Source organism: Pipistrellus hanaki, assembly GCF_964339955.1.
Source record: "Pipistrellus hanaki genome assembly, chromosome: 1".
In the NCBI taxonomy this organism is placed as follows: Eukaryota; Metazoa; Chordata; class Mammalia; order Chiroptera; family Vespertilionidae; genus Pipistrellus; species Pipistrellus hanaki.
Genome location: NC_140503.1, coordinates 179,684,983 through 179,703,702, shown reverse-complemented (window position 1 = coordinate 179,703,702; position 18,720 = coordinate 179,684,983). Strand labels below are relative to the sequence as shown.

At 38.7% G+C, this 18,720-nt stretch overlaps 1 protein-coding gene across 1 annotated transcript in view; it reads right to left on the bottom strand.

Annotated features, from left to right (window-relative positions):
* LOC311621326 (cyclic nucleotide-binding domain-containing protein 2-like) overlaps window positions 1-18,720 on the bottom strand; it is a gene marked incomplete at its 5' end in the record, with an annotated part of 75,354 nt that overhangs the window by 1,442 nt on the left and 55,192 nt on the right. The window contains 5 exons of the mRNA XM_084881288.1: window positions 1,209-1,256; window positions 4,764-4,823; window positions 13,470-13,546; window positions 14,079-14,223; window positions 14,507-14,567. Of these exons, the coding sequence (XP_084737414.1) occupies window positions 1,209-1,256; window positions 4,764-4,823; window positions 13,470-13,546; window positions 14,079-14,223; window positions 14,507-14,567 (391 nt within the window). The remainder of the gene's footprint in view (window positions 1-1,208; window positions 1,257-4,763; window positions 4,824-13,469; window positions 13,547-14,078; window positions 14,224-14,506; window positions 14,568-18,720) is intronic.

Here is an 18,720-nt window from a genome sequence, read left to right as displayed (position 1 = left end):
CCCTGGTAGGGGGTGTGCAAGAGGCAGCTAATCAATGTTTCTCTCTCACCAATGTTTTTAACTCTCTATCCCTCTCTTTTCCTTTCTGTGAAAAAATCAATAAAATATATATTTTTTTAAAGAGTTAGTTAAGAAAATATGAATCCTAATGGGATAAGCTATGCATGGTTTATGTATAAGATAGGTAGTTATATAAAAATTTTCAGGTAGCATGGAATGTGAGTCTGATGTCAACCGTTAATCTTTCTCAGTTAACACACTGTTCTGTGCCTCTCTTCTGATCCTAGTCGAGATCTTCCTCTCCTTCCTTTGGGTCAGGTGCTCTGCCTCTGACCTCTACGGACATGGGCCAGGGACAGAGTTGTGAACAAGAGACTGACCCCTTTCTCACAGGAGACTTCATTCTCTCTTCAATTGTTCAACATTTCTGTCTCTCCCAAGGTTCAGCAGGGTTATTTCTTTTGGTTTTGCAGTTTGGGTTCTTTTTAAAATTGCTATTGCCCAACGCCCATGTAGCAGACATTTGGGCCTTTTAAATATTATACTTTAAGGGTGGGAGTGCCTCCAGGATTTTAAACAGGAAAACAGGATATTCTAAATTGGATATGCCTGGAGGGCAGTCTCTTATTATGTTAGTGACTTTGTTTCTAAAGTTGTTCCACTGCTCCAATATAAATGTCTCCATTGCAACTGCTTGCTCAGGAAGGCAGAGGCTGGCCTCAAGCACACAGCTGCGCAGGTTCGTTCTGTATGGAGTCTACAGGCCACGCTCTGGTTACGTGAGTTTCAGCACCTCCTTGAGTAAATACTGTTACTTCATATTATTTCAAAACTTTTGTGAATCTCAAAAAGTGAGAGAAAAACCCAAGTCTTTAAAAAATTTCTGTTAAAATGGCATAAATCCTGACACGGAGAAAAGCAGATGAAAAAGATGTATTTGCTCTTGAAAACGAAAACGAAAACAACCCAGGAGGCCAAATAAAATTACAATACAAATTTTAAAAATTTAATCCTATTTAAATTGTTTCAATAATTCCTAACCTGAAGTTTTTTAAATTCTCATGAGGACTTGGTCCTCTTTGGATTTCACACCGTGTGGAATGCTGCTGGAAACCGTTTTGGCTGTGAGCTCCCCACCAAATGGACAAAGCATATGACTTTGCTAAGAATGAGTCAGGGACCACTCTGGACACAGGCCGTGCTCTTACCAGGTGCACAGGAAGGTCACATGAATTGTCCAATGCTTCTGCCAACCCCTAAGATTGTAAGAGAGCCTCAGTCACTACAGATGGTAAGTACCTCTTTATCAGGTAAATTAAGCAAGAGACAAGAAGAGTTCAGTCAGAAGCATGGGTGTGTGTTTTTATTAATTCCTCTGTAGCAGTGGACCCACACATGGTTCTCAAGAGTCAAATAAAATGGGATCCTAAATTGTGTTTACAGGATTCTGAAATAAATATGAAGCTAGAATAATATGTTCATAAGGAATGTGCCACACTGCCAACGAAAACTTAAACATATCAAAGGCACATAACCTGTTTTTGTTAAGCTTTAAGAAATTTTCCTAACAGCAAAAATGAATGATTAGTCCTTCGGGGGATTGTGGGACTTGTAGGACAGAATAGTTTTTGTCCAAGAGAACAAAATAATAGTTGTCTAGACTATGAGGGAACGTGTAAATATTCATTGAAAATTATTGTTTTAATTACATATTTGCAAAAACAAAACAAAACAAAACAAAAAACCCACAATATATAGCAGACTTCTAATAGCAAGTTCTGAGAAGACTGCAATGTAATCTTAAGCCTCGTTCCTCCAGAGCTCGCCAAAAATGGAGTCAGTGTAAAAAGCCAGCTAATGTGAGGCCAAATGAGGTTTTTTTTGGTTCTCCACCTGAGCTCATTCATAAAGACATTGCTCAGTGACAACTTGCAAAGGCCATAGTCAGTTATCTTCCTTCACTGGTGACCACCGAAGTGCTAGAAATAAAGGAATTTCTTCTTTTGAGGTATGTAGTAAGTGATAATCTGTAAAAGTGACTGAAAAGTACTGCAGGCCCCGGCAGGGTAGCTCAGTTGGTTAGAGCACCATCCTGCTATGCCAAGGTTGTGGGTTTGATCTCCCATCAGGGCACATACAATAAGCAACCAATGAATGCATAAACAAGTGGGACAACAGCCCTGGCCGGAGCAGTTCAGTTGGTTGGTTGTCCTCCCAGGCATCGAAAGGCTGCTGGTTCAATTCCCAGTCAGGGCACATGCCCCGGTTGCGGGCTTGATCCCTGTTTCACTTTCACATCAAGGTTTCTCTCACTCTTTCCTTCTCCCTTCCTCTCTCTCTAAAAATCAATTTAAAAATATTAAGTGGGATAGCACCTACCCCCCCACCCCTGGTCTAAAACAATTTAAAAAGCGTATTATAGTCCTGAGAAGATAAGAGTGTCAGCCTGTGGACCAAAAGGTCCCAGGTTCAATTTCCGTCAAGGGCATGGACCTTGGTTGCAGGCTCCTCCCTGGCTTGGGCTCTGACAGGGGATCCAGCAGGAGGCAACCAATCAATGTGTTTCTCTCACATCAATATTTCTCTCTGTCTCTCCCTCTCTCTTCCACTCTCTCTAAAAATAAATAAATAAATAAATAAATAAATAAATAAATAAATAAATGAAAAAATATCCTGGGGTGAGGAGTCAAACAAGCAAACAACAACAACAAAAAACATATATGCATGTCTGATGGAAATGATTAACAATCAGGAAATATTTATCTAAAATGTGTGTGAGACTGTGAGAAAGATAAATGAGATATGATCTTTGCTTTCAAGAAACCTCAGTCTTCTTTGGTACAGAAGACCTGCTTTTCAAATTTATCTAATTGCATTCTGAAAAAAACACACAAAATCTATTTTTTTTTTTAATGAAATCATGTTAGGAGGGAACTGACATGTTTTGCAGAACTAATAAGTACCAGGAACTGAGCATATATTCTCCTACTTAATCCTCACAACAAGGCTATGAAGTGGATATAATTATTTTCATTTTGTAGGTAAGGAAACTGAGGTGGCTTGGATAAGGTCACATAACTAGGGCATGCCAGTCCCAAAAAGCCAATGCAAGCCAAAGTCTCTGGGTCAAATGTCCATGCTATTTTCATTACTACAGATGCCCATGGGAAACATGGGATGAAAAAAATCATTGTGAGATACACTTTAAAGGGAAAATTTGCAAATGTTTTTAACTTCTAGGCTATTTATATTAATATTAAGACTTTATTAACAAAATTATATGGAGCCTTGATTAAATTTTAATGAAACCTTTCATAAATGAGATAAGGCAGGAACATCAGGAAACAGAAATATAATTAAATGTGTTGAAGGAATCAGATTAGGTTTATCCTCCTATTTACAAAGACCCAATCAGCCAAAACTGGTTTGGCTCAGTGGATAGAGCATCGGTCTGCAGACTAAAAGGTCCCAGGTTCGATTCCGGTCAAGGGTATGTACCTTGGTTGCGGGCACATCCCCAGTAGGAGGTTGTGCAGGAGGCAGCTGGTCGCTGTTTCTCTCTCATTGATGTTTCTGGCTCTCTTTCCATCTCCCTTCCTCTCTTAAAAAATCAATAAAATATGTATTTAAAAAAATAAAATAAAAATAAAAAGACCCAATCACTTAAATACTAGAAAATGTATCATTGTTCTTTTATATTATGTTTTTAAATTTCAAAGGTAATAAATACCATGTAGATGAAAAAAGCATTAAGTTAGGAGATCTGAATTTAGTTTTTAGCCCTCAAAATACTGTGGTATTATTTTGGGCAGTTTACTTAATCAGTTTTAATCTTGTAGGACTACTAATATCTCTCCTATGCCATTCAAGCAACAACTCACCCACCCATCCATTCATCCATCTATCTATTCAACCACCCATTTATTAAATTATCTATTCAATATATGTTTATTAAGCACCTACTAAGTGCCAGTCACTGGAGACAAGAGTTAAACTAGACTCAGAGTCTGCCCTCAAGGAGCCCACAGTCTAGAAAGAGACACAGACATGAGTGTAAAGCAATGTAGGAACATGTGGTGGGTGCTGTAAAGAAAACCTGTCCTGGCTGCAGCGGGCAGAAAGGAAAGATCACCTCCACTTGGTGAGAGGTAGAGGGAAGGACACCTTACAGAGACCATGGTGGGAGAGAACAGGCGTCATGGAAAAGGTGACACTTGAGCTAAGTCTTGGGAAAGCATGAGCAATTTTCCCCAATGATTCTAGGGTGTGATGTTGGGAAGGGTGTTCCAGCCAGAGGCAACCACATAAATAAATACCCAAAGGCCCAATATGGTGTGCTCATCAGCAAATTACACGCAATTTGAGTTGGCTGAGGTGTAGGGTAGGAGGAGGATGCAATAAGATGAAGACAGAGCAGATGGCTTGCCATTATGAGGAGATTTAATTTTATTCTATGTGCATTGGAAAATTATTAAAACCCCTTAAATTAGAGTAAAGGAATCAGATTTACATTTGAGGAAGGCTATAGCTGTAGAGAATCAGTATGAGAATATTATAAGGAAACATGAAGATCTGTCATAAACCGTAAATGACTATATAAATCACTCTCTAAGTGTCCGTTTTTAGTTTTCGCTATATTACAGACCAGGTGTGATAAAGAAAACATGAATCCCGTGTAATTCTACGTATATATTTAAATAAACCTCGAAATTTAAAATACAAATGAATTGTAATAAACTAAAAAAAAAAAAAAAAAAACTTACAAAAACGTCACCTTGTTCCAGCACTCTTATCTCAACAAAACATGTTGCTGGTGAAGATCCCTAAAAAGAATAAATCAAAATATAGGTGATCGTTGAAAATGACAAGCGTGGGTAAGGTTGTAGAGAAACTGGAACCCTTGTGCAATATTGGCGGGAATGTAAAATGGTACAGCCACTATGGAAAAACAGAATTGTGGTTCCTCAAAATTTTAAAAATAGAATTACCATATGATCCATCAATCCTACTTCTGGGTACACATCCAAAAAATGTGAATGCAGGGTCTCATGGCCATGTTCATAGCAGCTTTATTCACAATAGTAAAAAATATAGAAGCAATCAAAGTATTCATTGATGCATTAATGGATAAATAAAATAAATAAAATAAAATTAATGGATAAATTATATATATATATATATATATATATATATATATATATATATATATATATATAGTGGAATAGTATTCACTTCCTTAAAGAAAAAGAAATTCTGACACATGCCACTACACAGGAAAAATCTTGAGGACAATATGCTAAGTGAAATAAGCCAGTCACAAAAACACAAGTACTCTATGAATCTACTGATAGGAAGTATGTAGAGTAGTCAAATTCATAGACACAGAATTAGAATTTGGTGGAAAGAGATGGTGCTCAGGGATATGTAAGTTTCATAGGTTCTTCAGATGACTCTTAGAACTCAGGTTTGAAAACCACCATGCTAATGAGTTGGGAATAATCCCTCTCTAATGATCCCTCTGGAAGCGTAAAGTCGGGGTAGGTCAACACCACTTAGTGGGGGCGATTCTGACATCATAATGCTGAAAACAAAATGTGCTTCACCAAACCGTTTGCCTCACAGCAGAGAATCCTTACAGTAACTGCATTTGAATATCTCCTCCTTAATTCCTGTTCTTGAATTCATTTTTTAATTACTGTGAAAAGTCAAGTGATTTGTGGTATTTCTGCTCATGTTAAGTTGCTATTTAATTAAAAGGAATAAAGTCATTTGTTGCCAGGGCCTGGGGGCGGGAGAAATGGAGAATTGTTGTTTAATGGGGACAAAGTTTTAGTTTGGGAAGATGAAAAGGTTCTAGAGATTGGTTGCTCAATAAAGTGGATATATTTAATACTAAATTAAGTAAACTCCCTTTTCCTGGGGTTGATAAAGGCCGCAGTTCTTTGTCCTGATATTCCCTTCTGATTGACCACTACGGCAGCTTCAAAGCTCAGAGCCAGGTGGGCGCCCCGCTCTTTCTTTCCCCGCGTCAGTGGTAGAATTCTCTATCCCCTCTGGAAATCCGTTTTCCTTTTCCCCTCCTGTTTCATCGCTCCCTCTGGCTTTCCCCTTATCTCCCGTGAGTGGTATGTTCCTCTCCCCTTATCCTGTGGCGCCTCTCGCCAGCTCCCAGTCCCCAACCACCTATGCCTCCCTCGCCCATAGACCTCCTAATTTCTAAAACTGCCTAAACCTGCCTATTTTACCCCTAAGAACTCCTTTCACTAAGACAACAGAGCACTTATTTACATATAGTTTTACTCTCACATTGTGGCATCAAAGCTGTAAACTCCTCAAAGATGGAGAAAATGTTATATATTTCTTAAAATTCCTGCCTGTTATACCTTGAAATTTAAATGTGCATTTGTTGGATTGAATACTACCCCTTACAGATTTTCCCAAACAATGAATTACATTAACATCTTAAATAAATAAAAAAAGATGTATTTTCTTAATTAGACAATCTAGCATAACTTTGGGTACAATGATATACAACTGACATACTTGTTAGATTTAATTAGAAGATAAGGGGATATAGCTAACATTTAACATTTTTTTATGGCATGAAATTTTCTTAGTGCATAAATAATTTTATTTAATTAAATGGAATAAAGTGTAAGTCACATGTAAACATTATTATACATTTAGGATGCACAAATAAGATGTATTGTTTTTATCAACTTAAAAATGCTGGTTAAACTAATTTAGCTACCCAAGAACTCATTCCTCAGAATCCTAAATTTCTGCCTTGACTCACCCCATCACCATGAAAATATCAAACTTAAAATATTCAGGACACTTTATAACATTGCTAACCATATTCTCCAATATTTATAGCAATATCCATGTTTTTAAAAATATGCCTAAAAATTATAATTGTTCTAAAAATCTTTTCCCTTTAAGCATTTGAATTATACTATGGAGTAAGTAAGACTCTGCAGAGGCAGACTTACCAGGAAATAGTGAATCTTAAGGTCTAAGGCCCCCTCTTGCACAGGCCCCTTTCAAGGTCTAGGAAAGGTCTAGCAACATATTCACGTGTACTTATATTTTTATTAATTTTGCAAAAGTTATATATTTTAGTTGCAATCGTTTAAGATAGCTTTTTCTTTCCGCTACTACTTTCTCTCCATTTGTATTTTCCATCTTGTTTGGTGGCACTGGAGTGGCCAGAAGGACTTTGAAGGTCCAGGTAAGGGGAAGTTGAGTTGGAGACACATTTAGCTTGTATTTAGCGGGATATACTGGTGTAGTTATCAGTCACTTCTCTGTTTAATTAAGTTACCAGTGGCCTCCCATGAATAGTTCAAGTGTCCACTCCGTGACTCATCTGGCTCATAATATGATGAGGAGGGATACTGGCTATATTATGTTATGAACATGGAGAGAGATAGAGCCAGAAGCTGCTCTATGGAGAATTCTTCCAATTAACAGGCACATAAAATTGTAAGTAGAAAATTTGACTTCATTGAGCCCTAATCAAAATGAAATTTCCATTTTGTCAAAAATAAGTTCCATATGGCAATGTTACACCTGTACCCGAAGATATTTTTTCATTGATTTCCAGAGAGAATGAAAGGGAGGGGGAGGGACAGAAAGAGAGAAACATCGATGTGAGAGAGATACATTGATTGGTTGCCTCCTGCACATACATCCCAACCAGGGCTGGGGATTAAGCCTGCAACCAAGGTCTGTGCCCTTAACCAGCATTGAACCCAGGACTCTTCAGTCTGTTGGCCAGTGCTCTATTCACTGAAACAAACTGGTTAGGGCTCACATGTACTTTTTGTGAAATTCTTACAAAACGAAAATTTTCACAATTTCTATGAATGTAAGTAAAAATTTATAGCAACACACAGTGAGTGCTTCTGAGACCAAACTTGCATATCTATGTAACTCATCACATCATGACATATCTCACACATTTTAGAGATATTTTTATTGATGGACTTGAGAAAGAGGGAGGGAGAGAGAAACATCGGCTTGTTGTTCTACTTATTTATGCATTCGTTGGTTGGCTTCTAGTATGTATCCTAACCCAGGATCGAAACCTTGGTGTATTGAGATGATGCTCTAACCAGCTAAGCTATTCAACCAGGGTGATACATCTTGAAAATTGGTGTTTCCAGATGAAATGGCTACAAATTCTTTTTCTTAAAAAGTGATTCCTAAGTTATATACGCTTAAGTTCCCACAAAACCCAGATTTGTCCCTAAAAAGCAATTCTGCTTAGATTATCCTCGTGCAGGTAATTATAAAAGACTAGAGGCCTGGAGCACAAATTTGTGCACAGGTAGGGTCCAGCCAGCTCGCCCCAATCAGGGTGATCAGGCTAGGCCAATGTGGGGGGGGGGGGGAGGGAGTGGTGGTGTGGGGGCTCGTGGCAGGAAGAGGGGGAAGGGGCCAAGGGTAATTGGCCAGCCAGCCCCTCCCCCTGGTCAAATTCCCAGTCAAAAGGGTCAAAGGGACAATTTGCATATTAGCCTTGTATTATTGGGTCGGCAACTAAGTAATTGCGGATTTTTAAAAAAATCAAAGACAATTTTTTCATGGAACTAAATAACTTTATTCTGTAATGTATTGCCCATTTTGATCAATGACCTTTTGCCATCTTTCAGGCAGCATCATAACCCCACGTTCAAAAAACTTCTGGTTTTTATTAGCAAAAAACTGAATCAGGTACGATTTGACATCATCATCATTATTGAAATTTTTACCATTCAAGGAGTTTTGTAAAGATCGAAACAAAAAGTAATCAGATGGTGCAAGGTCAGGACTATATGGTGGATGTGGCAAAACATCCCAACCAAGCTCCATTAATTTTTGCCGAGTGACCAAAGATGTGTGTGGCCTTGCATTGTCATGATGGAATACAACACCTTTTCGATTTGTCAATTCGGGCCGCTTTTCTTCAACTGCATTGTTTAATTTCGTTAGTTGTTCAATGTAGACATCAGAATTGATCGTTCGGTTGGGTGGTAAGAGTTCAAAGTAGACAATTCCTTTGTAATCCCACCAAACTGATAACAAAACCTTCTTTTGATGAATATCAGCTTTTGATGTTGTTTGAGTTGGTTCACCTGGCCTGCTCCACGATCTTTTCCGCTTGATATTGTTGTAAACAACCCATTTTTCATCGCCAGTTATCAGTCGTTTTAAAAATGAATCATTTTCATTACGTTTCTTTAGCAAATCGCAGCTGCTAATGCGTTGCGTTAACTGTGATTCTTTAATTTCGTGAGGAACCCATGTATCGAGTTTTTGAACATAGCCAAGTTGTTTTAAGTGATTTTCAATGCATGTATGTGATACATGAAGCTTCTCTGCAATCTCACGTGTTGTACTGTGACAGTCTGAATTGATTATTGCTTTGATTAGGGCGTCATCAACTTCAACTGGACGACCAGAGCGTTTTTCAACTTTGAGTGAAAAGTCACCAGAACGAAATTTGGCAAACCAATTTTGACACTGCCGTTCTTTTAAGGCTTCATCACCATAAACAGCACATAACTTTTTATGAGCTTGCGATGCGTTTTCCCTTTGCGGAAATAAAAAAGCAAAATATGACGAAAATGTTCCTTTTGATTTTCCATTTTTCAACGAACGCCAAACGAAAACTACAAAACAGATCAAAAAACTTTTTTTACTGATTAACAGCTGAATAGCCAACTATCAAATAACAAAATGTGTTTTACATTTGTACTACGTCTGCAAACCTAAAAATTCAACTGAAGCCATATATGTGTGAAACCCGCAATTACTTAGCTGCCGACCCAATATATATAGGATGAGGAGGATGATACCACCTAAATACCACAGAGTCTAGTGGGGTATTTTCATATATTTTCTTTTAAGTTTCAAGACTTTTTTTTCCCCCAAAATAAAAACTTAATGTTATGAAATGCAGTTGAAAGTCTTAGTTGTTACTATGAAATAAGTAGAAAATAATAAGCTAAATGAGAAATAAACACAAAGTAAGAAAGAATAAATTAAATTTTATGAAACAGTGTTAACTCATAACCTTAAAAAGACACATCTTCACCTTTCTGTTAGGAGTAGTCCACACTGGCCAGCCCGTGTGGCTCAATGGTTGTATCACAAGAAACACACACCCACACACGCCCCCAAAGGGCTCCCATCACCATCTGAAAGCTATTTACCTGTCTGGTTCACCCAACACTTGACAGATGAGGAAACCAAAGTCCAGGGAGACCATGCGACTTCGAAGGCACATTGGATTGCTAGGCATATTGTAACAAAGGATTCAATAATTGGGTAATTGCACAATGTACTTGCATATTCAATGTTTCTAGCCTTATTTTCTCGGAAGAGTGAGGTGTAGTTAAGGACTTCCTGCTTTTCGTGTTTAGGAGAACTTGATATGTTTTTTAAAGAAATTACATCTGCTGCTTACGGTGAGTGTGCAAGTACTAATTACGATGATTCTAAGACTAGTCACAGTTTCTAGAGGCTGAAAGCCCAAACCCAGTTGCCCTCAGGACTGTGTCTTCTGAGGGCTGTGAGAGAGAGTCTGCCCCGGGCCTCTCTCCTGGCTTCCGGGGGAGTGGTGGTCCCTGGCTTGTGGAAGCAATCCCTGAACTGGGCCTCCATCTTCACTTGGCATTCTCCCCGGGAGTATGTGGCTGTGTCAGATTTCCCCTTTTCTAAGGGCAACAGTCATTCCGGATTAGGACCCGCTCTGATGACCTTATCTTAACTACCTTAAACAACATCTCTAACGACCCAAGTTTCAAATAAGGTCACATTCTGAGTTCCTGGGGGATAGGATTTCAATGTATGAATTTTGGGGGAACATAATTCAACCCTAACACTAGGATTACTGCCTCTAGTGAAACTCTCTGGATTTCCCAAATATCCCTGAATTTCACAAGTGTCTTTAAAAGCAAGGAGCCAATTTTACAAAATATTATCATTACTAACATCTCCAGATAAAGGTAAATATCTAAATTCAATAAGCAAACAATTTTGAGATTCAACATCAACTTTAAAAGTGATTAATCTAGTCTAGAGTAACCAACCATGTTGTGGGCATTTGTAGGGGATAAATCTTTGCACGTGCCATGGCACCATGGAAAGGGCTGTGGCCTGGAGGTCAGGAAATTCGAAGCTAAGTCCCAGCTCTCACATTCATCATGGAAACATCTGGATGGCCACTGCCTTTTGTGCATGAGTTGATATGATCTCTAGATTCCTGAGGATTCCTTCATTCCATTCTATTTTGTTATACTCCATTTTGAACTATTTTTTTTTCTATCCACACACAAATATATGAGCAACGGAGAAATGAATGACACAAACAGAGAAGCATGTTTATAATACCTGCTCATAGACTCAGAGATTTTTAGAAATAGAAAACTTTGATTTACTACCCTTATTTAATACACACAAAAATGGAAGCCTAGGGAAGCAAAATGACTAGTCCTAAGCCACACACATCATTCTTTGCTTGAATAACTTTAAATATGGAAAGAGTCCTAAAATTAAATTCACAGACCTAGGGGCTGCCATGAATGCACTTTGGGGGTCTATGTACCTTCTGAGAGTTTTGTGTAAAAACTGGTATGAATATGAATATGCATGTAAACATTCTGCTTCTATTGGAAGGAGACTCTAGTTTTCATCATGAATCCTCAGCTCCTATGCCTAAATGTCTGGCATCTAAGAAATACTCAGTAAATATTTGTTGATTTATATATACTGAATTCTTAACCATAAAAAGTTAATAACCATTGAAATAGAATAAAATAGAATACAGTCATCCTCTGGGAAATAATCCTTACTGCTCCCAGAATGCTTTACCTGAAGTTTTTCATCATCCTGTAGTTGCAAGTCCTGGCTGAATTATACAATGTTGGATGTGCCTCTTAAACCAATTAAAGATGATGTTTAAATCACAATTTCATCTCCTTTAGGAAATCATCCATTTTTTATTTAACTGTACTATTCTGTTTAATTAACAAGGGTCTAGTGACAGTTAATAAATGATATGCTAATTAATTTAGGAAATTACATTGTGCTTATTAAGGTAATTTAAATTTTTTAAAGCTTGTAATTTTCCTTAGTTCCATCAAATAAGATATACCACATTCAATTAAAATTGAGTTACCTTATTTTATTTTCCTATTAGTCCAAGAACCTGGGAAAATCTCTAGTGTATCCAGGATACCTATTGGAATAATTACCAAGACTGTGACTTTCAAAAAGGCAGGGGAATGCCTTGGGCCCAAGAGAGGTATTATCAGAAGCAGAGATAGCAGCACCGTAGAAATAGGCGCTCAGGAAATATTTGATGAACCAGTGAAAGAAAAAAAGAGTAGCTAATGATGGTAGGAGGGCAGAAAACTCTCTTTGAGCAGGGAGTCACCAATATTAGAACAGCTGATGGGACATCCATCAATGCCAGGTGATGGGATTAATGGTTAGATCCTCCTCTGAAAGAGAATGTGCTTTTTGTGGGACATTAAGGAATGGCACCAACATGATGATTGTCAACATAGATATCAAATACAATCGTCTGTCTCTAGTTATCAAGCATTTCTTGTTGCTAATCCGTTACTAAGGGCTTGCAAATGGGGCCTCAAGACAAAAGATGTATGATACCCTGCATGAAGCAGGCCACGCCATTTGTGCCATAGATGTGTACACTAATGAATTACATTTTTCTACAAAACCATAAATGTTATTCACAAATCATTTGTAATCGTTAGAAGCATTTGCAAATAATTTACTTTGCCAATGGAGATTAAAAGCTCTCTTCATCATAAGATTGGGTCTTACTCATACTTGTGTCCCAATTCCAGAAAAGAGTAGCTACTTAACAAATGACTGTGAATGTATACTTATAAATTAAGTATAGTCAAGAGCATTATTAAGTACTAGAGGCCCGGTGCACAAAATTCATATATGGGTAGGGTCCTTAGGCCTGGCTGGCAATCAGGGCCGATCAGAGCCTTCTGGCTGCCAGCCAGGGCCTTCCTTCATTCCGCACCACCCCCTGGTGGTCAGCGCACGTCATAGTGAGCGATCAAAGTCCTGGTCAAAGTCCCAAGTGGACAATTTGCAAATTAGGCTTTTATATATATATAGATATTCAAAGAAGATTAAAAAAAACTTACAGAATCTTGCTATTTGTCTTGTATAGTTTGCTAGCCTACCCTATATAACAGAGAAAGAGTGGATTTCTGTCCTAAAAACTTCCTGAAAAGGTAAGTGATCAGTTTGACATCTTTGAGACTTAAAGAAATAGACACAGGACTTTGGGGTGCTCCCTAGGTTAGTGCCGAGAAAACAGGGATCCTCCTATGTCTTTACTCTGCACCCCTGGAACAAAGATCTCTGATATTTTAGAGAGAAAACAATCTTAGATTTAGACCTTCAATGACAAGTCAAATTGAAAGCATTTACCTTACCTGAAGTGGATGTTTCTTGGTGTCTAGTGTTTTTTTCCTAGCAGCTGAGAATGAAGTCTTGGGAGAAATTGTGGATGCTTAAACAAGAACAGATATTTTGTTGCTGTAAATTCTATTTTAACTTGTTCACATTATGATCCATTCATTAGGTGTAATACTAGGCACTTCTTAAACATGGTGTTGTAGAAGAATATTGAATGAAGAGGGAAATGCTCATTTTATAATTTTTCCTCTTTTTTTTTTTAATATATTTTATTGATTTTTTACAGAGAGGAAGGGAGAGAGATAGAGAGTTAGAAACATCGATGAGAGAGAGTCATCGATCAGCTGCCTCTTGCACATCCCCTACTGGGGATATGCCCACAACCAAGGTACATGCCCTTGACCGGAATCGAACCCGGGACCCTTCAGTCCCCAAGCCGACGCTCTATCCATTGAGCCAAACTGGTCTCGGCAATTTTTCCTCTTTTTAATAGTATATTGAAAATCATTTCATGTAATTAACAAAAATCAGTATAATGTGGCAGATTTGGACTCAGAATTGGTAGATTACAACTAAGAAATAAATTCTAATGTTTATACAATATTATTAGACAGACATATTCTTACTTTCTAAACTTCTTTCAGTTACAGCAGTTCCTTTCGGTGGAAGAAGAGTGTGGACATTTTTCTGGGTGGAAGAATCTGTCTTCATTACACAGGAACGTACAGATATTTCCTCATAGTTCATCTGAGCAATTATCCGACAACGACCCTAAAAAAAAAAGATGATAAATAACTGAGTATGAAAGAAGCTTGGAGTTCTTAAATGCATCATCTTCTATATTGGCATATAAAGATGATTAACTTACAACTACACAAAGGAGTCGATACTATTGAATCATCTTGTGTCACTTGGCAATCTGTGTTCGGTTCAACTAGCCCCCTAGCTCCCTAGCTGATCACAAATACCACAGTCATCTAGAGGACATAATCATTAGTTGTAGCTCCTTGCCAGGATTTTAACTGAAAAAGCCAATGCTTCATTGTATACTTACAGATATGATGAATACAAGAAAGTGGGAGTTTAAGTTGTCAGAGATAATGGTTGTTCCAGCCCTGAAAGAAAAGGGGGAGGGATGGAATTCAGAGACCACAGGGAATATTTATTCAACAAAAATGCTCATTGAGACTATGATGTGCTAGGCCAAAGATAAAATGAGCAAAGCAGAGACAGTCTCTCGGTGTATGGAGTTTTATGTATTTTTCCATTTAGAGCAATTCTTGAGCATCGATGTGCCAACCTTGCAGATTTGAGGTGGAGGACAGCCCACAGCACCAGTCCAAAAAAGCAACAATAGGTGCTATGTGTGCTCCCCTTGGAGATCTTGAGGAAATGTACCATAAACAAAAGTGGGAGGAGATAGTAGTTCAGTATGTGGGCAATGATGGAGGCAGAAAGATTTGAGGTGAGGTTACTAAGTAGATGAAGCTTGATTTCGGTGCTCTGCTTCTGTCTATATGTAGAATTTCCTCTCAGTGGGTGACTCTGAAGCTCCCTGGCATCTTCCTAGGGTCGCCCTCTTGATATTCACCGTGGATGGCCTCAGAGATCATCCAAGGCCAATAACTAATTTCTACTAGTGTGATAAACTAATTTCTAAGATCTGATTTAAAGTCATTGATTTAAATAAAGGATATAAATTTTAACTTCAGCCTTTTAAAGACACCTGGAATAGCAACAATGCTTTATATTCTCATGTGTTGTTAATCTATACTACTAAAAAGGGTAATATGCTAATTAGACCAGATAGACCAGACGTCTTCTGGATGTTTTTTCAGACAAAGCCATGGTGGTGGGGGCCGAGACAGAGGTGATTAGGAGTGATCAGATGGGCAGGGGAGAGCAGTTAGGAGTGACCAGGCAGGCAGGCAGAGGGGTTAGGGGTGATCAGGCAGGCAGGCAGGTGAGCGGTTAGGAGCAGTCAAACATCCCCAAAGGGGTCCCGGATTAGAGAGGGTGCAGGCCGGGCTGAGGGACCCTCCCCTCCCCATGCATGAATTTCATGCATCGGGCCTCTAGTTTACTTATAAATATCAGTGCAGGTTACTGTGTGTTAAGTAGTAAGAGGCTATGAAGATGAAAAAGATGTTAACCCTGCTGATAAGGGGCCTTATCACCTAGTATGGGTTGGGGGTAGAGGGATGAACAAACACTTTAATCAATGAACGGTGGGGGCAGCATAGGCATGAGTGCCAAGACAGAACTGAGAGCTCACCCATGCCAGCTGCCATTTATGCACTCTGAGGTTCTGAGATGCAGCATGCTTATGGTGATGGGGTTTTGCAGCTAAATCTGCTATCAAGATCCCTGAATGAGCGCAGGCCTAGATCTTCCCAGGCAGGAGGGGCAGAGAAGGGCAACCCCAGCAGAAATGGGAGCAAGGACAGTCAGTGAGACCCCCCAAGGGAAAGATGAATCTCTAGAAAGAGGAGGCAGGGATCTGAGTCCCAGCCACTCCCACCCACATGAAAAATCTCTCTTCTTTCATTACCTTGGAGGATTTAGGTTAGATTTTCAAAGGAGCTGGCAGATTTCCTAAATGTACACACAGCTTTTCAGAGATCAGAGGGAGGCTGATAAAAGGTTGCTGTCCCATCCTATCAGGTGGAAAGACTTTTGAATGAGTTTGATCTTTGTGGTTTCACCCAGTAAGGATGAACTTGTAAATCCAGGTCAGGCTGGAGGAAGGCAGTGCCTTGGCAGAGCAGCAGGAGACACTGTGGACAACCAGTCCCTTTAATCACTTCTCAGTCACACCCAGCATTAGACTCTTTACACCAAGAACATACGTCACAAAACTGATTCACAGGAGCCAATGCTCCCTCAAGTCTGCTGGATCCTTCCCTGCTTATGTTTTCACTTCTGTGACATTAGGTCAGGTTTTTCCCATTCTCTAGGTTATCACAACAATCTCCTTTGTCTCCAGTAAATTTGATGGCAATGCAGCCTCTCTCAGCAAGGCCACAAGAATAATCCTTAAACACATTACCCCGTGTCCTTCCTGTAGGTGAAGGTAGTTTTCTCCTAATGACTTTGAGGCTGTCTAAAGTATTGAAGGCTTTCACCTACCACCCTCTCCTAAGTTAATGTCTTCATCCTTCTACTACACCATACACTCTAGCCGAGAGCCACACACAGTCAGAGCTTGCTGTGACACCATCTGGGCTATTTCCATTTCTGGACTCTCCATCAATCTGTGTCACTCAAAAGCTGGATTTAATTTTATTGTTTCCCGGGAAACCTCTAATTGCTGACCTTAACTATTCACCTCTCAACACTTCTATAACTAAGTTGTGTTAATATTGATTTACCTGTTAATTTGCTTATTTTGATTTACCCTCCTCTAAATGTTATTTTGTTGTTTCGTGTGTTATATTCTATCTCTCTAAGGAGCTTTCAATCTCCTTAAAATCAGAAACCACAACCTCCAGTCTTTTTTTTCCTACTCTCTTACTCCCATCTCCCCAATCTCCAAAACAGTATATTTTAAGCGATATGGACTTCTATCAATTAGCAGATTCATGAAATCAGTTTCATAAATCTCCTCCCAATATATTTAAGTGAAATAGAATAGAACCTAAGAAAACCAAGAACATCAGAGTGCCTCACCCATGGTGAGGACAAGATCTTTCTAAAACTTTCCAGAAGCCAATTCCAGCATGTCATAACTGCAAGAGTTTCATCAAAAGGTTGATGAAACTTGGGGGAGGGCTGAGTCACATATGTTATCACCTGTTAGGAATGTCTAAAGGCATTTCCCAAAACCTGAAAAGGATACATAAATTGATTGTTTACTGCCAGACAGCTCCGGGCATCTTAATCTACATGTTATTGCCTCCTACTGGCCAAATACCTGAACAGCCAAAGGCAAATTCTTCCATTCTGACAATGGACTTTGTGTATACAAACCTACCTTTTGATGTGTAAATCTACCTTGCCTTAGGACAAATTGTGTTAATAAAAAGCAAGGGGTCCTGAGACGAGGAGAACTTAGTTCCTTTAGCTAAGTTTCCTCTGGCTCCTCCAATGCCTTCCAAAATTATGTTTTGTCTCTGGGCTCTTGATTAATTTACACACAGCACCTTCTCCAGGTTCCTGAACGCTTCTAGATGCCAGATTAAGACCACTGACAAAAACTCTCACACAATGAGAGAGCTGTGAGTGAGAGTGTGTTAGACTATGATTTAAAATATATTTCTTACTGAGTTGTGATCAGAAAACCTTGAGAAACATGGCCAGGGATCTACTAAGTATTGATTTGGATCCCCCTAGCAGTTGCTCTTGGATTCCTGACTCATTTCTTTTTGGTTTTAATGTCACCCTGTTGGCTCCAAGCATCACCTAATGACTCCCAGATTTGACCCTGCCTGCCCCTTGAATCACAGGCTGACCTCTGCATGACCCTATCCACACTGACCCTGCAAGCACAATGCTCACATTGTATCGGATGCACCTTTGTCCCTCCCACCAAAAAAAAGCCCAGAAGCAATGGTGGCAAATGTGTTCACCTGGTTATTTTGGGAGCAGGGTCTAATATCCTCTTTCTAGATGATAGTAACTGACTTTATTATGTAATGAAAAAAAAAAAGTCTCAAGAACATTAACATTTCGTGGGGCTACCTGGGAATAAAATTCCAATTCGTGAAGGAACACTGAGATCCATGATCTTAAATGTCCAATTTAGTTGAATTTTAAAAATAGAGCAGCAAAAAAATTAGCATTTTGAAGAACTAAGTCCTGTGAAAAAGAAATTGTAATTACTAATTACTACCTGATGCAATAGTTGTTATAATAAAATATTATTTAAAAGGTCAATTGCTATGAAAATTCTATTTCAGTTATAGTTTTTCTTATTCTTGCTTTATACATAAAGATATAAATCAAAATTGGAGCCAAAATTTCTATAATTTCAAAAAAAGATCCTAATGCAAAGAGGTTGCTTCAAAAATGGCTTAGAAGGGATTCTCCTCTATGATCACTTTGGTTAAAATATGGAAATTAGGTAGAGATTTGAGGGAAATTAGTAGCCTTTTTTATATTGCCCTGGTAATAATCTATACTTTCACATGTTGGTACAGTCATAACATTCCATCTGCACTTTGCCCTGGAGCCATAAATGACTGTGCTGGTGCCATCAGTTGTTCTTACAACATTTAGAAAATGAAGATCACTTGCTTATCTTATTTGCTGTCATTTAGCCAAGAGAAA